General features: G+C 24.1%; 1 protein-coding gene across 1 annotated transcript in view; it reads right to left on the bottom strand.

Moving 5' to 3' along the window:
- Positions 1–3312: 3312 nt before the first annotated feature.
- Positions 3313–15685, bottom strand: part of LOC145849161 (protein kinase C alpha type-like) — a 45847-nt gene continuing 33474 nt past the window's right edge. The window contains exons 12-18 of the mRNA XM_082954261.1: positions 14876–14967; positions 13396–13458; positions 8750–8888; positions 5984–6064; positions 5640–5747; positions 5181–5330; positions 3313–4858 (exon numbers count right to left, since the gene is read on the bottom strand). Coding sequence (XP_082810387.1) covers positions 4691–4858; positions 5181–5330; positions 5640–5747; positions 5984–6064; positions 8750–8888; positions 13396–13458; positions 14876–14967 — 801 coding nt within the window. The 3' untranslated portion in view covers positions 3313–4690. The remainder of the gene's footprint in view (positions 4859–5180; positions 5331–5639; positions 5748–5983; positions 6065–8749; positions 8889–13395; positions 13459–14875; positions 14968–15685) is intronic.

Genomic DNA, 15685 nt, shown 5'->3' with positions numbered 1-15685 from the left:
AAATTAATCGTATGTGCCTTTTGATAAATGAAATGAAAAATAAAATGAAAAATAAAACTTTCTAAAATAAATAATATGTAAATAAATCATCAAACTACTTTATGTCAACTTTTTTGAGCAAAAACTATAGCTTAAATTTATTAAATTTTGAAAATATTTTAAAACCCCAAAATATGTAATCTTACTGTATTAAAGCTTTAATACTCAAAGTATTTGCATTCTAAGTACAAAAAGTACAAAACAAGTTACTAAGTTAGATTAGTATAACAACTTAACCCTACACTTATAAAACACTATTGTGAGAATATGAAATGTTGAATTTTAAAGTAAAAAATTTACACAAGCCTGTGTATTTTTTAGAAAAGACTTTAAAAAAATTTTAAACTAGTCTAAGTTTTTGGCAACCAGGTTTAATATAAAATCCACACTAAAATAAATAGTACAGAAATAAGTATCTGTAGAGAAAATCCCAAAGCTTAAACAGGTAGAAGTCAGCAATTAAAAAACAAAAAAGTTTCTTAAACAACTAAAAACAAAAGTATAAAAGTCTACTGAGTCATTACTGAAGCAAAAAACATAATTTTATTGAGCATTATGACAAATTACATTACTTTGCTTGCAAATATAATTTTCTAACTATAAACAATACAATTAAAAGAAATTATAACACAAATTATTAAAATTACAGAAGGTTAGAAGGTATTGTCAAAAGTAAATCACAGCTAAGCTTAACAGAAAAATGAGTATCCCTAATAACTGATTAGAAAAATACATCAAGGAAAGTTACGAAGTAATTGTTGTATTTATTGCATAAACTTAAATAAAATTAAATTGAAACTTTTTCTTTAGCATGTGATGGCGATAGTTGTTTGTTGCTTTAAAGGCCAAGAACAAGAAACTGTTTCATAACAAGACTTTGGGTAGTTTATTAAGATAATAAGTTAAAAAAAATCAGATAAGGAGATAACGATGTTTAGATGAAAGAACTCATTCTGCTTTGACTTTGCTTAGCTAGAACTACTTGTCTGAAACATTTTAAAATTTTCACTGTTTCATTTTATTTTAGACCTTTAGATAATATTTAAATTCAAAAAACGGTTTAGACTGAGTTGTTGTTTAAATTATTGCTAGGAAAGTTAGTTTTGTAAACTTTTATTGCAAAGCAAGAAATTCTCTAGGACCTTTTCAATGAAATTAAATATATTTGTTTTCAAAGTTCATGAGGGAAGGGCTTTAACTGAATTTAAGAAATAATTTACTAGTCTTAAATTAAACAGTGTCTATCAAGTTAAAATTATAGATCCTAATACAATAAAAAGCATTAATTTACTGGAGCAACAACAAATAACAAAAACTTTAAATAATATAACTTTTTTTTTTAACTTACAAAATAAATAAACTTTTGTTTCTAAAGTAAAGGCATTGTAAGCTAATCCATTATTGCAGTTATTTGGAAATATAGAAAACGAAGTATTTCTAATTACTATTATGTATATATTTTTTTTAGGGAGTTAACTTTTTTATTATGTTTTCTTTTAATTTTTCTTAAACTAGTAAATTGTAGTTTTTTTACTTTTAGTTAAGCAGTATATCTATATTGTAAGATGTTTCTTCTTTTCTTATAACTGGTTTGAAAAAACATATTTAAACAACGCTTTAAAAATTTTCAAGAAAAAGTTTATGACTTTGATACATAATTTTTTTTTAAATTAGTCACTTAAAAGTTGATAGTGAATTTATAAGCTAATATTTTCCAAGAGTCTATTCTACATTTTTGTAGCTATCACACTTTGATTTGTATATATCTAGATCAGAGTTTCCCAAACTTTTTTGCAAATGGCCCCCTTTAAAGAGTTTGAAAAAGCAATGGCCCCCTTCAACATATAGGTTACTGATAAACTACGACAAAATACACATAAGACTTTTTTTTTTTGCTCTTCATCTGAAACTCAAGAATATCTAGTGTAAGTTTCTAAACTGCCATAAAACACACATATAACCTTCTTTTTTTTTTTTGCTCTTCATCTGCAATTCAAGAATATCTAGTAAGTTTCCAGTTATGGACTCATGACCCCCCTGTGGCTCCTTTACTGCTAATGGCCCCCCCTCTTCCCCCTTTGCCGCTCTTGGCCCCCTGAGTATCTGTCATGGCCCCCTAGGGGGCCACTTGGCCCACTTTGGGAAACCCTGATCTAGATGTTAAATCATGTTTTCAAACAATCTATTTTTTTAATTACCGAAAAAATAATTTTAAATATGTTTAAACAATGACAAAAAAATATTAACTTTTACCAAATAACAAAAACTGAATAACATAATTTATTTTTTACAAAGAATAGGGTTTGTATTTTTTTTCATTTTTTTTAATCGAAGGGCTAAGTACATACGGCTACTTAGTTGTTTGGGCTTAATTCAATATCCAAAAGTACAGAAAAACATTTTTTTAATAAATGTTTTTAAGTGTACTCCAAGTTTAGTTTAATATTTTTTAACATAATTTTACTTAAAAAAATGTACATTGTTAGCTTTTAATGTTACAGTGGTTAAATAAAATTACTTCTAAAAGTTCGTCCTGCGAAAGATTTTTATAAACTTAATTTTTTACACCAATCCCTACTTTTAAGTTTATTGTTCTTATATATAACTTAGCACTATATAAAGAATCTGACAGTTTAAATTTGAATATAAGTTTAATTATATGTAGTTTTCAGTTTCAATTGTGTTAATAATGAAATATTAAAAAACATAGTTTAGTTTTAATAGATAATTCGTCTTAATTTAAGCTTTGTGCTTTATTTATATACTTGTTACATTTTACACTACATGATTAACAAAAGTATCTTAGATTTATGTTTTTTCCTTTCAGTTGTTCTTTATTCCAATTTTTGTAGTATTATCTTAAAAGATATATTAGCATTAGTTTTAATAAGTTTCAAAGCCTCACAAACTATGAAAAGTAAGTTTTCTACGAATGACGATTTAAAAGTATTAATTATATAAACACTATGTAACAAACTTTATTTTCACTGAAAATTGTTCCAAAAAGATACTCATCAGAGAATATATACAAACTATAACTTGAAACAAAATATTGCAAATATAATATCGTTTATGATCAGAAAAACAAAAACTTAGGACGAAATGTATTTACAAGTAATGGAAACTTTTGAAAATTCTATTAAAACTGCATTAACTGATTGGAAACTTTGCATTCAATATAAATCACAAGAAACGAAAACACAATAGAGCAAGTAAAATAAAAACATTTACAAAAATAGTATCATGCAAAATTCAAGATTTACGAAACTTGTTGAGGAGTTTACAAAAGGAAAAATTGAAAAATTTTAGCGAAAGGTTTTAATTAACACTAAAGAGTTTTATACTAGCGAACCAAAGTACTGCAAGCTTTAAAAATCTTAATCGTGATACAATTTCAACCAAACGTATTTAAAAAGTTATCCATTTAAAATTATTAAACTTAGTTCGACAAATAATCATCAAAAAGGCAAAACAAAATCATTAGTTGAAAATGTTTTTGATTTTTTCCAGAAACTATTTTACTTACTTTTTGCTTGGAATGTTTCAAAAGAACGTTTTCTGTTACCTACAAGGGAATGCAAAACTTAATGTTGCAAAATGATTACTTAATTAAAATGTTTTACTTTTTATTTGCGCTGTGTTAGTTCAAGATGTACGTATGTAAAAGATAATATGTTTTAAACATAATATGTTTAATTCATATTTGCACGTATAATTAAATTATTAACTTTTATCGATAAATGAGGCCTTTAAAAATGATAGACTCTTTACGAATGTTTAACAAAACAATTAGTAAATGGAAATATATAATTGTATATGATGTCCAATTCGAAATTATTTACATTTTTATAATAATTAATAAAGAATATAAAAGTTTAATAATATCAAATGTATTTGTTCTACGTATGCTGAGTTGATCGAAATCTAACTTTATTGTTTTTAGTAGAGTTATTTAATACTTTTACGTTTTTAAACAGGTAGCAACTAAATAATAAAATTTAAAAAAATTGAAAAATAACCAACAAAATATACACTTACAATTTGTAAGGTGTAAATATTTTTTGAATAACAACGAAAACATTAAGTAATTATATTTTGTTTGTTAGCAACGTTAAAACTTATATTTTAAACAACCCTTATAACTCTATAAACTCTCAAAAGAAAACTGATTAAAGTAAAAAATTTAAAAAACCTTGCTAATCTTTTTGAAAAATAAAAATAATTTAACTTTGATATGTCGTCATGGGGTTCCCGCGTTTCGAAACTAAACAACTCCTTGTGTTACGTCATAACGTCAAGATTGATTTGATGATCATAATGAAAACAGATGACGTCATACTGATTATTGTCGAACAAGTATTATCACACTCAGAAATGAATTCTGGTGACGTGAAACACGAGCAGGTGAGAAACAGTAAAAATGCATCATACGGTTATGACGTCACAAGTTACTGTGTTTGTCTCACTATTACGTCAGCAATTATCTGTGAACGGGTTCGAACTGCGAGTTGACGTTTTATGACGTCAGGGAGTTCCTGTGAACAGGTTCGAATTGTGAGTTGATGTATTATGACGTCAGCGAGTTCCTGTGAACGGGTTCGAACTGGGAGTTGACGTATTATGACGTCAGCGAGTTCATATATTTGACGTATTATGACGTCAGCGAGTTCCTATGAACGGGTTCGAATTGGGAGTTGACGTAGGTGAACCCTCTGAAGTCGTCCTGATCGATGTTTGAGAGGAAGTTTGAGTCAATAGGAGTCAATCTGACGTCGCTCTTCGTGAAATATTTGTCGAAGTTTTCAGTCAGGTTGGAACTCTGAAAAATTTAATAAATATAAATTTGTGAAATATTTGTCGAAATTCACAGTAAGGTTCAAGCCATGTAAGAAGTAAATTAATTACATTTAATTTTATTTTTAAACAGCTACTTAAATATCAACTTACATTTATAGACGTGTTAATTGTTCTGTAATCAACTAAAATAAAAAGTAAACGGACTTTTATTAGTTAGCTTACAGCTGTAAGCTAATTTAGATAATTAAATAATTGTGCTGTATTTAAAATATATAGTATATGCTTTTGTTATACAAGTTAAAGTGAATTAAAAATATTACGTTATACTTATCAATAAAACTAACAATGTTAGGTTTGAAAGGAGGTTGTATCTGCCTGTTCTGCAGCTTGTTCCAATTGATCATTCTGAAGAAAGGATGTTCAGTTATTTGCTGTCTGCTTTCTTGTAAGGATGCACAGCAAGCAAGTCTCTTTGCTGGATGTTTTTGCAAGAGCTGTGAAGAATTTGGTTGTAATTTAGTAAAGTCTGGTTTTTATAAAGACTTATTGTGTCAATAAAAAACTTTCTTATAAATAATCGGTTGTTTTACAACAATAGCTTCTTTATCCGCATAAATATATTTTTATTAAAAAGGGGTTCATCATATTTAAGTACCAAGATAAACGTAAAATCAAGTAAACTAATAAAAAGCTGACACAGTAAGTCACTTTAAGTCAAAATTTTTTCAACTGCTTATATGTTGAAACTCAACTAATAATAGTTTAAAACTATCTCAAATCATCATAATTTGAACTCTGCTTACCTGTTTACAGATTGCAACAGCCTCTTTACTCATGTTCCTCGGATAAGACACTCCGTTCTCCATGATCGATTGAAACAACTCCTCTTCATCTTCTCCGTCGAATGGGGGCTATAAATATGTCTTATTATTTCAAAAATTTTAAAATGTTTCATTCAACACTTGTGTCTAAGAGTGTACTTGTTATTTTAAATCTGAATGAGTTTGTTTCTAGGCATAAAGTACTAAAGTATAAACTTAATATTATATTAAAGGTGTTATTGATATGAGCAGAACGGTCATAGAACAAATTAGTAATTTATAGTATTAGTTTCTAATTTAAACTAAGTAAGAAATGAAGTACAGACCATCCCAGCGAGCATTTCAAACAGCAGAACACCGTAAGCCCACCAATCTACAGATTTTCCATAAGGTTCGTATACGATAATCTGGAAAATATATATATATATAAAGTTTTAAGGTTTGAACACAATAATCTGAAAAATATATATATAAAGTTTTATGGTTTGTACACAATAATCTGTAAAAAAATATATATAAAGTGTTAAGGTTTGTACACAATAATCTGTAATAAATCCTAATTTTCAAGATTTGTATACTGTGAAATATTTTATAAGTATAGTTCGTACAAAATAATCTGAAAAAAAATGTATAAAATAATATAATGGTAAAATAGTGTTAGATTCGTACACTATAATCTGTAAAGTAAATAAATATAAAGTTTTAAGGTTTTAAACAATAATCTGTAAAAAAGAACGAATATATAATAATATTAAATAGCATATGGTTCGTACACAACAATCTGTAAAAAATATAAAGTTTTAAATTTAGTATACTATAAAAGTTTTTATTAGTTTAGTTCGTACAAAATAATCTGTAAAAAAACAAGAATATATTTAAAACAAGGTGTGTATACTTTAGTGTGTTAATAATTTTTTATAAGTATGGTTCTTATACTCTTATCTGTAAAAGTTTTTCTTTTTGTAACATGTCAGGTTTATTCAAATAACATTTAAAATAATATAACTAAACAAAACATTTTAAAAAGTTTAAAGTTTTTAAGAAGATTTTATATTTGTTTCAGATAACTTAAATTTTTTAAGTAAAGAAATAAATAAAGTTAAACTTAAAAGTTTGGTAATTACAAATTGTTTGCTGAAATAGCATAATGCATCATTTAGGTTTTAAATTTATTTAAAATTCATTTCAAATACTGATTGAAAATATTTAAAAACTTGTATTGGTTTTCACAATAAGATAAAATAAATAATACTGAATATATAATTACACTTTAACGTACTCATATCTTAAAATGCTTTTTGAAATCATACACTAGAACTGTTATTTGTATCAAGTTTTAATTCTCTTAAAGCAAATAGTTTCTAATTACTATTACTATGTTTTTAGTAAACCTTTCAAGTAGATTATGAATTATAAGGTTTTAAATTGATTAGTATTATATTTTCGATAACTTTTAAGAAAGATTTTTAACTTTATAATCGAATTGCTTAATTTTATCATTATTTTAAACTTTGTTCTTTTTATTTACTAAATAATTTAGGTTAGAAAAAAAATTAAATAAGTTTTTGTTGATAGTTTTTCTCTAACACAGATATTTATAAAAACATATGAGCTTATAATTTATACTAAAGATAAAAAAATCACAAAAGTGTTGATAAATACGCTAAAACTGTACAAAAAAGCTGTTTTAACAAAAGAATAAAATATGAAATTACGATAAAACATGTTTGTTTAAGAAATTAGTTTTATATGATCAATTTGTTTTATATTCTTACTTAAATAAAACAACAAGGTCCTGTTATAAATGTAAAGTAATTAATGTATTCTATTTTTTTCACTTGTATTTCGAGGGTTGTATTTAATAATATTCACCATATAATAAGAAAATTAATTTAGTTTAAAGATTCACTAAAGGTAAGTGATTAAAAGTAAAATAAAAATTTTTAGCAATCAAGGAATAAAAACTGGTAACTAAAGTTGAAAGGATTTCTACAAACTTCAGTTTTTAACATAAAAATCCTTGTAGTAATAATTTCACACAATAAAAGGTTTGAATTTTTTTTATATAACTAAATTTAATATAAACGTAATATCTAAATAGTTTGATTTTTTTTGTAACAAGTAAAAAGTACATTACTTTTAATAAAAAAATATTAATTCACCCTATTTTGTGAAAAATATTAATAAGTATACAAATAAATATTTATACTAAAAATCTGACTTTTGTTACAGCTATTCAGAATATTTATAAATAATGTAATAAACTTCAAAAGAAGTAGTTTTAATTTTGCACGGTGTTATAAGTAAAAAGACAAAAAGTTAAATGAAAGCTAAAAATATATTGATTTTTAATAATCTCGTTGGGTAAAAATACTTAGTTGTACTTATGCAAAACTTTTAAGCTTTCTTTGCTTAAAAGTTTTGTTAGCCTGTAATTTTTTTAAAACATATTGCAAAACAAAATCTGCTTTTAGCATCTTTTTTTAAATCTCTAAAAAAAGTCTCATTTTATAATTAGTAATACAATAGCAATAAACAAATCTTATTTTTTATTAATTGCATATTTTACTTTTCTTTAATTGTAATCTTATAATTTTTAAAATTCTACATAAAAAATGTTTATTTACACTAACTTAATTAAGTTTATCATTACTTATGACCTGAAATAGTTGGTGTTACAACGAAACCTATTTAAAATGTTTTGCAAAATAATACTACTGTAAATAAAATTGATTTTTTTTTTCAATATTTAAACCTATATTATCACGTTGTCAAAAGTAGATCAGGGTTTCATAAAGTATGAGGGGCATAATATGAAACTTTCACTAAATGTTTTGGATTTGGTGAAGAAGGGACGAAATAAAGATCATAGGCGTTTTTAAGGCCATTGCCTTTTTAATTTCTTAAAAATATATACATAGTTATATTCTTCTATTAATAATACATAAATATTTTTTACCTTAAAATCGTTGTTACCACAAAAAGCGTGTTATGAAAATTACACTTTATTGCTAAATTATATGATTTTGTTATATGATTTTTTTATTTAAGGAATAAGTTCATTTATATTTTTATTAATAAATTGTTGTCACCTCAGGCGCTATATAATCAGGGGTTCCACAGAAAGTGTTTGTTTTCTTTCCATTTGTTATGTTTTCCTTGCACATTCCAAAGTCAGCTATTTTAATATGACCATCACAATCAAGCATCACATTATCCAGTTTCAAATCTCTGTTAACGTTTTTAATATTTAATAATATATAAATTTTCTATTTTACGTTATATGACAATTACAATCTAACATCACATTATCCAGCTTCAGATCTCTGTTAATATTTTTTTATACTTAATAATTTATTTTGTATTTTATTTTGTATGACCATCACAATCTAACATCACATTATCCAGCTTCAAATCTTTGTTAATAATTTTATAATATTTATTCATTTTTTAAATACATTTGTGATTTCTTTGTGACTATCATATTGTCCAGTTTCAAATACCTAAATTTTATGTTTTATTACCTTAGAAAATTATATTTAGATGGATTTGTTGTATATACTTATTTTTTGAAACCAAACACCGCTTTTTTAAACGTGATATAACTAAACACCTTAACTGTTTTTAAATAAATTTCCATGTAAATATTTAAATAATTCTATAAATGGTACAAACTTCTAAAATATAATTTATTTTTTATAAAAACTTCACCAAAGATTAACTTTAGTTTCAACTAAGATGAAAAGTATTTAATTGTAACATTAAAAAAAAGCTTTAGTGTTAAGTTTACATATGTGTAAAACTTTAACTTCCATGATGTTTTATTAACGTTTAAACGAATTTATTTTTAATAACAAAAGTAGTTTCTTATTGAAGTAAAAGTTTATTGAACAAAAGAAAAGTTTTTCATACATGTTTTCAACATTTAACCGACTTTATGCCGTACAACATACTTCAGAAAATTAGTTGTTATTTTTAACGAAAACGTAAATTTACATTTGAGTAACCCTGAACAATAGAGCTCAAATAGAAAAACATCAATATTTACGTATACACTCTTATGGGTATAATTATATCTCTATTGACCTGTATTGTACATTTATTTTGATGGCTACGATTAAAGAATGTAAATAGTTTTTAGTATTTTGATGGCTACAAATAAATAAAGTAAACAATAATAATTTTAATGACACTTACTTATTTTACATCTTTATGCAATATTAAAACTGTTTTATAAGTTTTATCTTTGAGTTTTGAAAAAAAAACCTTAATTTTGAACTTTTTGTTTTAACTAGCAATAATTCAAATTAATCTTACTGCAATTTTTTACTTAAATTTCATCTAATGCAACCGTTTGAAGCAAAAGAGCAGATTATTAATAAGTTGGTCTGCATATTTTTTTACTGCTAAACTAACTCTTATACTACTTTTACACCTCAATTGAAAAACAACTAAACCAAATTTACAAACTGAAGTAAAAAGCATTATTCCACATTTACCTTAATGCAAATTTTAAGAAGACTTCAGTTTGTTCAATGACATTTTATTTATAACGTGTGTTTCAGTCTGACATTTAGTGCGTCTTTTTCCTTTTAATATTTAATCATTCAAGATACTTTAACGTTTGTACACTTCAAAACAAAAAGGTTATCAAGTATTATTTTGAAAATTTTGTTTATTTTAAAAATAATTGAACATTTCAAAGTTATTAATTAATAACCAGTTTTTTTATTTTAATTTCGGGTTTTAACATGTCTAATACATTTATAAGTTGAATTCAAATGTTTTACAAATTTAAATTTTATTATTTCGTTGAAGTTGTGTTTTTAAGTAATCACTAAACTTCGGTTGCAACTGCTTTTAAAGAACTAAAAATTTTACTAAGGAAAGACTTAGCTATTTTTTTTCAAATAGAAGTAAGTCTTAAAGTAAAGTTAAAGCGAAAATTTCCTTCAAGGTAACAAAAATTATCGACAATAAGTTTAACATTAGTAGAAAAGAATATTGATTTTTTTTTTTGACAAGAAACTTCGCTAATGCAAAGTATTTCAAAGTTTCATGCATTTATTTGAATTTTTCCTTCGTAAAATATTTTCTTTTAAAAACAGTAGTATGGCCTTTTAGAAAATCAGATTAGAGTTTTAAAGATTAAGGTATATCTTTCCAAAAATCAAACTTATTTTCTCAATTTAAAATGAAGTTTAATCACGTTTGAGTACGAATCTTAAATAATCTTGAATAATTGTGAATTCGATATAGAACTTTTTCTAAACTAAAAAAGAGTTGAGTCAAAATGATTAAAATTTAACATTTGTTACTATCATGTGATTTTTAGTTTAAGCTTTATATACTATTTTACTTTTTTTTTTCCATAAAAACCTTGTTTAGGTCTTTGTTATGAAAACCAGAGTTGATATAAACATAAAAGGTAGTAGTTAATACATAATACAAAAAACTCTTTATTTTTGATCTAAATATATTAAACATTGTATTAAAGTAACAACTCCACACAAATTTTATATTTAAATCTTACTATTTATGATTTATTAAGTAAATATTTTGCTACATATATCAAATTAGTATAATTTTTCAACATTGTCTTTTATAAATTGGGCCTATATATACATTTATTTAATTCATTTGTATTTAATTAGAAGATCATTGTATGTAATATATTTTCACTTCCAATTTATGTTAATTTAAACTTGCATTATGTGTATTTGTTACATATTTTTAATTTTTGATTAATATCTAAATTTACCGTTTATATTAAGTGTTTTATTTCAATCATCTTATTTTTATTACATAAATAAATATATATTATTGTAAAAATGTACAAATATAAGTGTTAAACAATAATTAGAACAGTATGTGTAAACAATATAAATATACTACTTTAAATTAACAACCTTTTTATTTTAACTCACAAGTTTGTATAAAATCTTAATAATAATTAAAAAATATATATAAACATCAGTAATTATAAGAGTTTTTATTATATACGTAAGTTCGTGTACTATTATAATTTAACAAACTTAAAAGTTATTTTAGTTTAAAAAATTACTCTTTCTTTTACCAAACTTGAAACATCAAAGCAGTTGATAACACTAAAATTTTATTGTGCATGAGCAAGAAAATTATAAGAACCAAATAAGTATTTAAAGTTTCTAGTTGTAAATGCTTGATCATTTAAAATATCTTAAACAAAACACACGTACAAGTATTACAGAAACATATGTTTGTTTTTGCCCTTAATTTTGAGTGACATGCTCAACATTTTAATGCAGTTTTTTTTCGAATTTTTAATTAAAGGCACCTTAAAAGCCTTTTTTTTTTCATTAAAAGTAGAATTTGATTTAAAAATGCATTAATAATTTAATGTGAGCAAATTTTTTTTCTAATATAAAATTCAGGACAAAAATTTAATTAAAGTTTTTTGTCTGGATTTAATTAAGTCTAAATAAAGTAATTTGTTCAAACAGTGAAATAAGAAAATTCTAATCTATTTTAAATTTGTACATCAATTAGTTTTAAATTTTATGCACTTATTTAATAATAATATGCAGGTGATGATAATTAGAGTTAAATTACATTAAAGGCAACTTCCTAAATACTTCTATTTAGCATTGTATTCATAAACTAATACAATTTTCTATGTGTCTAAAATCAAATATCATATTGAAAAAGTTTAAAGCAGCTTTATATCTGTTCATTATAGTCTGAAATATAAAAAAATTGTAAAACTATAATAAGTTTTTATTTTATTTTAACTATATACTCTGAATATGAAAACTTTTTTCTTTATTTCAAAATATAAAACATTAAGTTTCTCAACTATTGAAATACAAAACTTAGTAGGTACCTTTACCGCACCTTAAGTATATAATAATTATTAAATTGAAAAATTGTGACCTGAAGTTTAATATAAGTATTTCAATTTATTGCACGTAAAGTAAATTCATATAAATAATCAATAACAATATTGCAGCCAATTTACCGTGTGTGAAGAAAAACTTGGAAAGAAAATTTGATTGATCAAAAGTTTTATGAAGTTAAATTAAAGTTTAATGCATTGATAAATGAAAACGTTTTTGTACCTCTATTTATCTATTATATAACAATTGTAGTTTTATTCATATAAAAATCTAATATAGTTTCTTGTGATACAATTAAAAATTTTGTTTATTGAAGTTCTAATATTAGTTTTGTAAAAGTGTATTTAAAAAACCTTTGTTTTTTATACTTAATATAAAAACTAAGTTTAAAAAAGGTTTTGTTTATTGAAAAGTATAAAATTACGTAGTTAGCTTCTAAAAGATTCTAAATTTTATCTTTATTAACCTAAAAATTTATAAAATATTATTTTTTATGTCATATAGTTTACAAAATCTGCTATATCTAAACTAATAATAATTTAATTTATTAGAACATACTCTACTTGTAGTACCAATTTTAAATTATTAAATTTAAATTTGTTTATCTTTCAAACTATTTATTGGCTAGCCTGCTATATTTAGCAATAAAACTAACTCTAAACTACCAAAATCAAGTGGGAGTTAGTTAAAACCTTTTATATACTTCCTTGAATTCATAATATTTACTGTTTTTATTTTACTGCCTATTTGTTTTTTGACAAACATATTTTCTCATAGTAAAATGACCAATTCTCTATTCAGATAAAAAATCAACTACTAACGAAAGTTGTTGTATGAATAAATTTTATTAAAACTAAGCAAACCTGTAAATAATTCCTCTTTGATGCAAGTAGAACAGTCCAAGTGCAATTTCTGCAGCATAGAATCTAGAAAATATTTTAAACTTTGTATTTTAACAACTAAGTTATTTAAGTTCTTTTTCGCAAAGGTTTCTGTTCAAAAACTTTTTTAAACATAAAGAACGTTTTCTCAAAGATTTTTGTACCATCTAGATGAAGTTATATTTAATTGTTTATTCAAAGTTTCCTTAAGTCAGTATTGTACCCAAATCTTTTACTTTAATTGTTTTTAAGACGGTTAGATTATGCCAAGAAGTGTAACTTAAATCGTCAGGTTACTTCAAAATATAACAAAAAAAACTACAAACTTTTACAAATTGATTATTCTAATTACTACTGACAGACTGACTTTTGTTCAATCAATAACAACATTTTACGGCTTATTTTAAGAAAAACCGTTGCAGATATTTACATTTTAGAAAAAAAAAACTAATTTCAACCTGTCAAAACTAAATAACAGTCAGTCACAGTTGTCAAAACTAATATTTAAAATCACTGTTTTGAGAAACGTAAAAAACTCAGCTGCACAAATGTCAATCAAGTTTTAAAAGCTAGCTAAATTTTTTGTTTAAACCAGATTGAAATCTATTTAATGATATAAAGCTTTGGTGTTTTAAAGAAAAATAGTATATATAAACATTATGCACTAAAAATATTTATTTAATTTTTTGTTGTTACAAGTGCTTGAAACATAGAGCTAGAGATATACAGCTAAAAAAGTTGCTAATGACATTAAATATAATTTTTCTACTCTGTCCTTAAATTAAGATTATTTTTTTAGTAGTGTATAATTATTAGTTCTAAAGTTTAGACATAGTTATGTATAATACAAAGTTTTGAACTTAAAAATGAACTTTTGATTAAAAATTTTTTATTTTTTATTTGATTATGCTAAAAATCGAACTTATAATAACATTATTTTATCTTAACTTTAGGTTTAGACAAGCTCAATAAAACAAAATTAAATTAATTATAAGAACCGGCTTCTTATACTTACTACGGGCCGGTTTAATTTAATTAATTTAAGTTGGCTAGCATGCAGCGATACAACTTGTAACAACAACTAGGATTTAATCGATAAAAGTATGAAAAATCTTATTTGAAGTTTTGATCAGTTTTGATGATTTTGTTAGTCGGTATGTTTTATTTAAATAATGTAAAACAACTTTTATGATTTTGTAAGTTATACACTTTATGTTTTAAGAAAATGATTTCCGAATGTATTGATTTTTTTTTTTCAAATCTTCTATAAAAAGAAAGTTTTTACTCATTTTGTACATAATTCATTTAACTGACATAGAAAATCAAATTGGGTTTGTGATAAGATACTTACAATATTTAAGTACAAGTCATTGCTGGAAAAGTTTACATTTTTGAGATAAAAATATAAAAACTAGTGTAAATAAATGATCTAAAATTAAAATTTTTAATTTCAATTACTAACGTTGCTTGGGGTTCTTTAAATTTTCCAACTTGTTGGATGTGGTACATGAGATCTCCCCCGTTTACATATTCCATAACGAAAAATAAACGATCCTGTTAAAATATATATGTGTTAGTTAAAATATTTACATACTCCATAACGAAAAATAAACGGTCCTGTTAAAATATATATGTGTTAGTTAAAATATTTACATACTCCATTACGAAAAATAAACGGTCCTGTAAAAATATGCATGTGTTAGTTAAAGTATTTACATACTCCATTACGAAAAATAAACGGTCCTGTGAAAGTATATATGTATTAGTTAAAGTATTTACATACTCCATAACAAAAAATAAACGGTCCTGTAAAAATATATGTGTAGTGGTTAAACTATTTACATACTCCATTACGAAGAATAAACGGTCCTGTAAAAATATGCATGTATTAGTTAAAATATTTACATACTCCATGACAAAGAATAAACGGTCTTGTGAAAACATGCATGTATTAGTTAAAATATTTACATATTCCATAACGAAAAATAAACGGTCCTGTGAAAACATGCATGTATTAGTTAAAATATTTACATACTCCATGACAAAGAATAAACAGTCTTGTAAAAACATGCATGTATTAGTTAAAATATTTACATATTCCATAACGAAAAATAAACGGTCCTGTGAAAACATGCATGTATTAGTTAAAATATTTACATACTCCATGACAAAGAATAAACGGTCCTGTGAAAATATGCATGTGTTAGTTAAACTATTTACATATTCCATTACGAAAAATAAACGGTCCTGTGAAAATATGCATGTGTTAGTT

The sequence above is a fragment of the Thalia democratica genome, chromosome 1 (genome assembly GCF_965202585.1).
Source record: "Thalia democratica chromosome 1, ktThaDemo2.hap1.1, whole genome shotgun sequence".
Lineage (NCBI taxonomy): Eukaryota > Metazoa > Chordata > Thaliacea > Salpida > Salpidae > Thalia > Thalia democratica.
The sequence above is the reverse complement of the archived record's forward strand: the minus strand, read 5'-3'. Positions and strand labels throughout refer to the sequence as shown.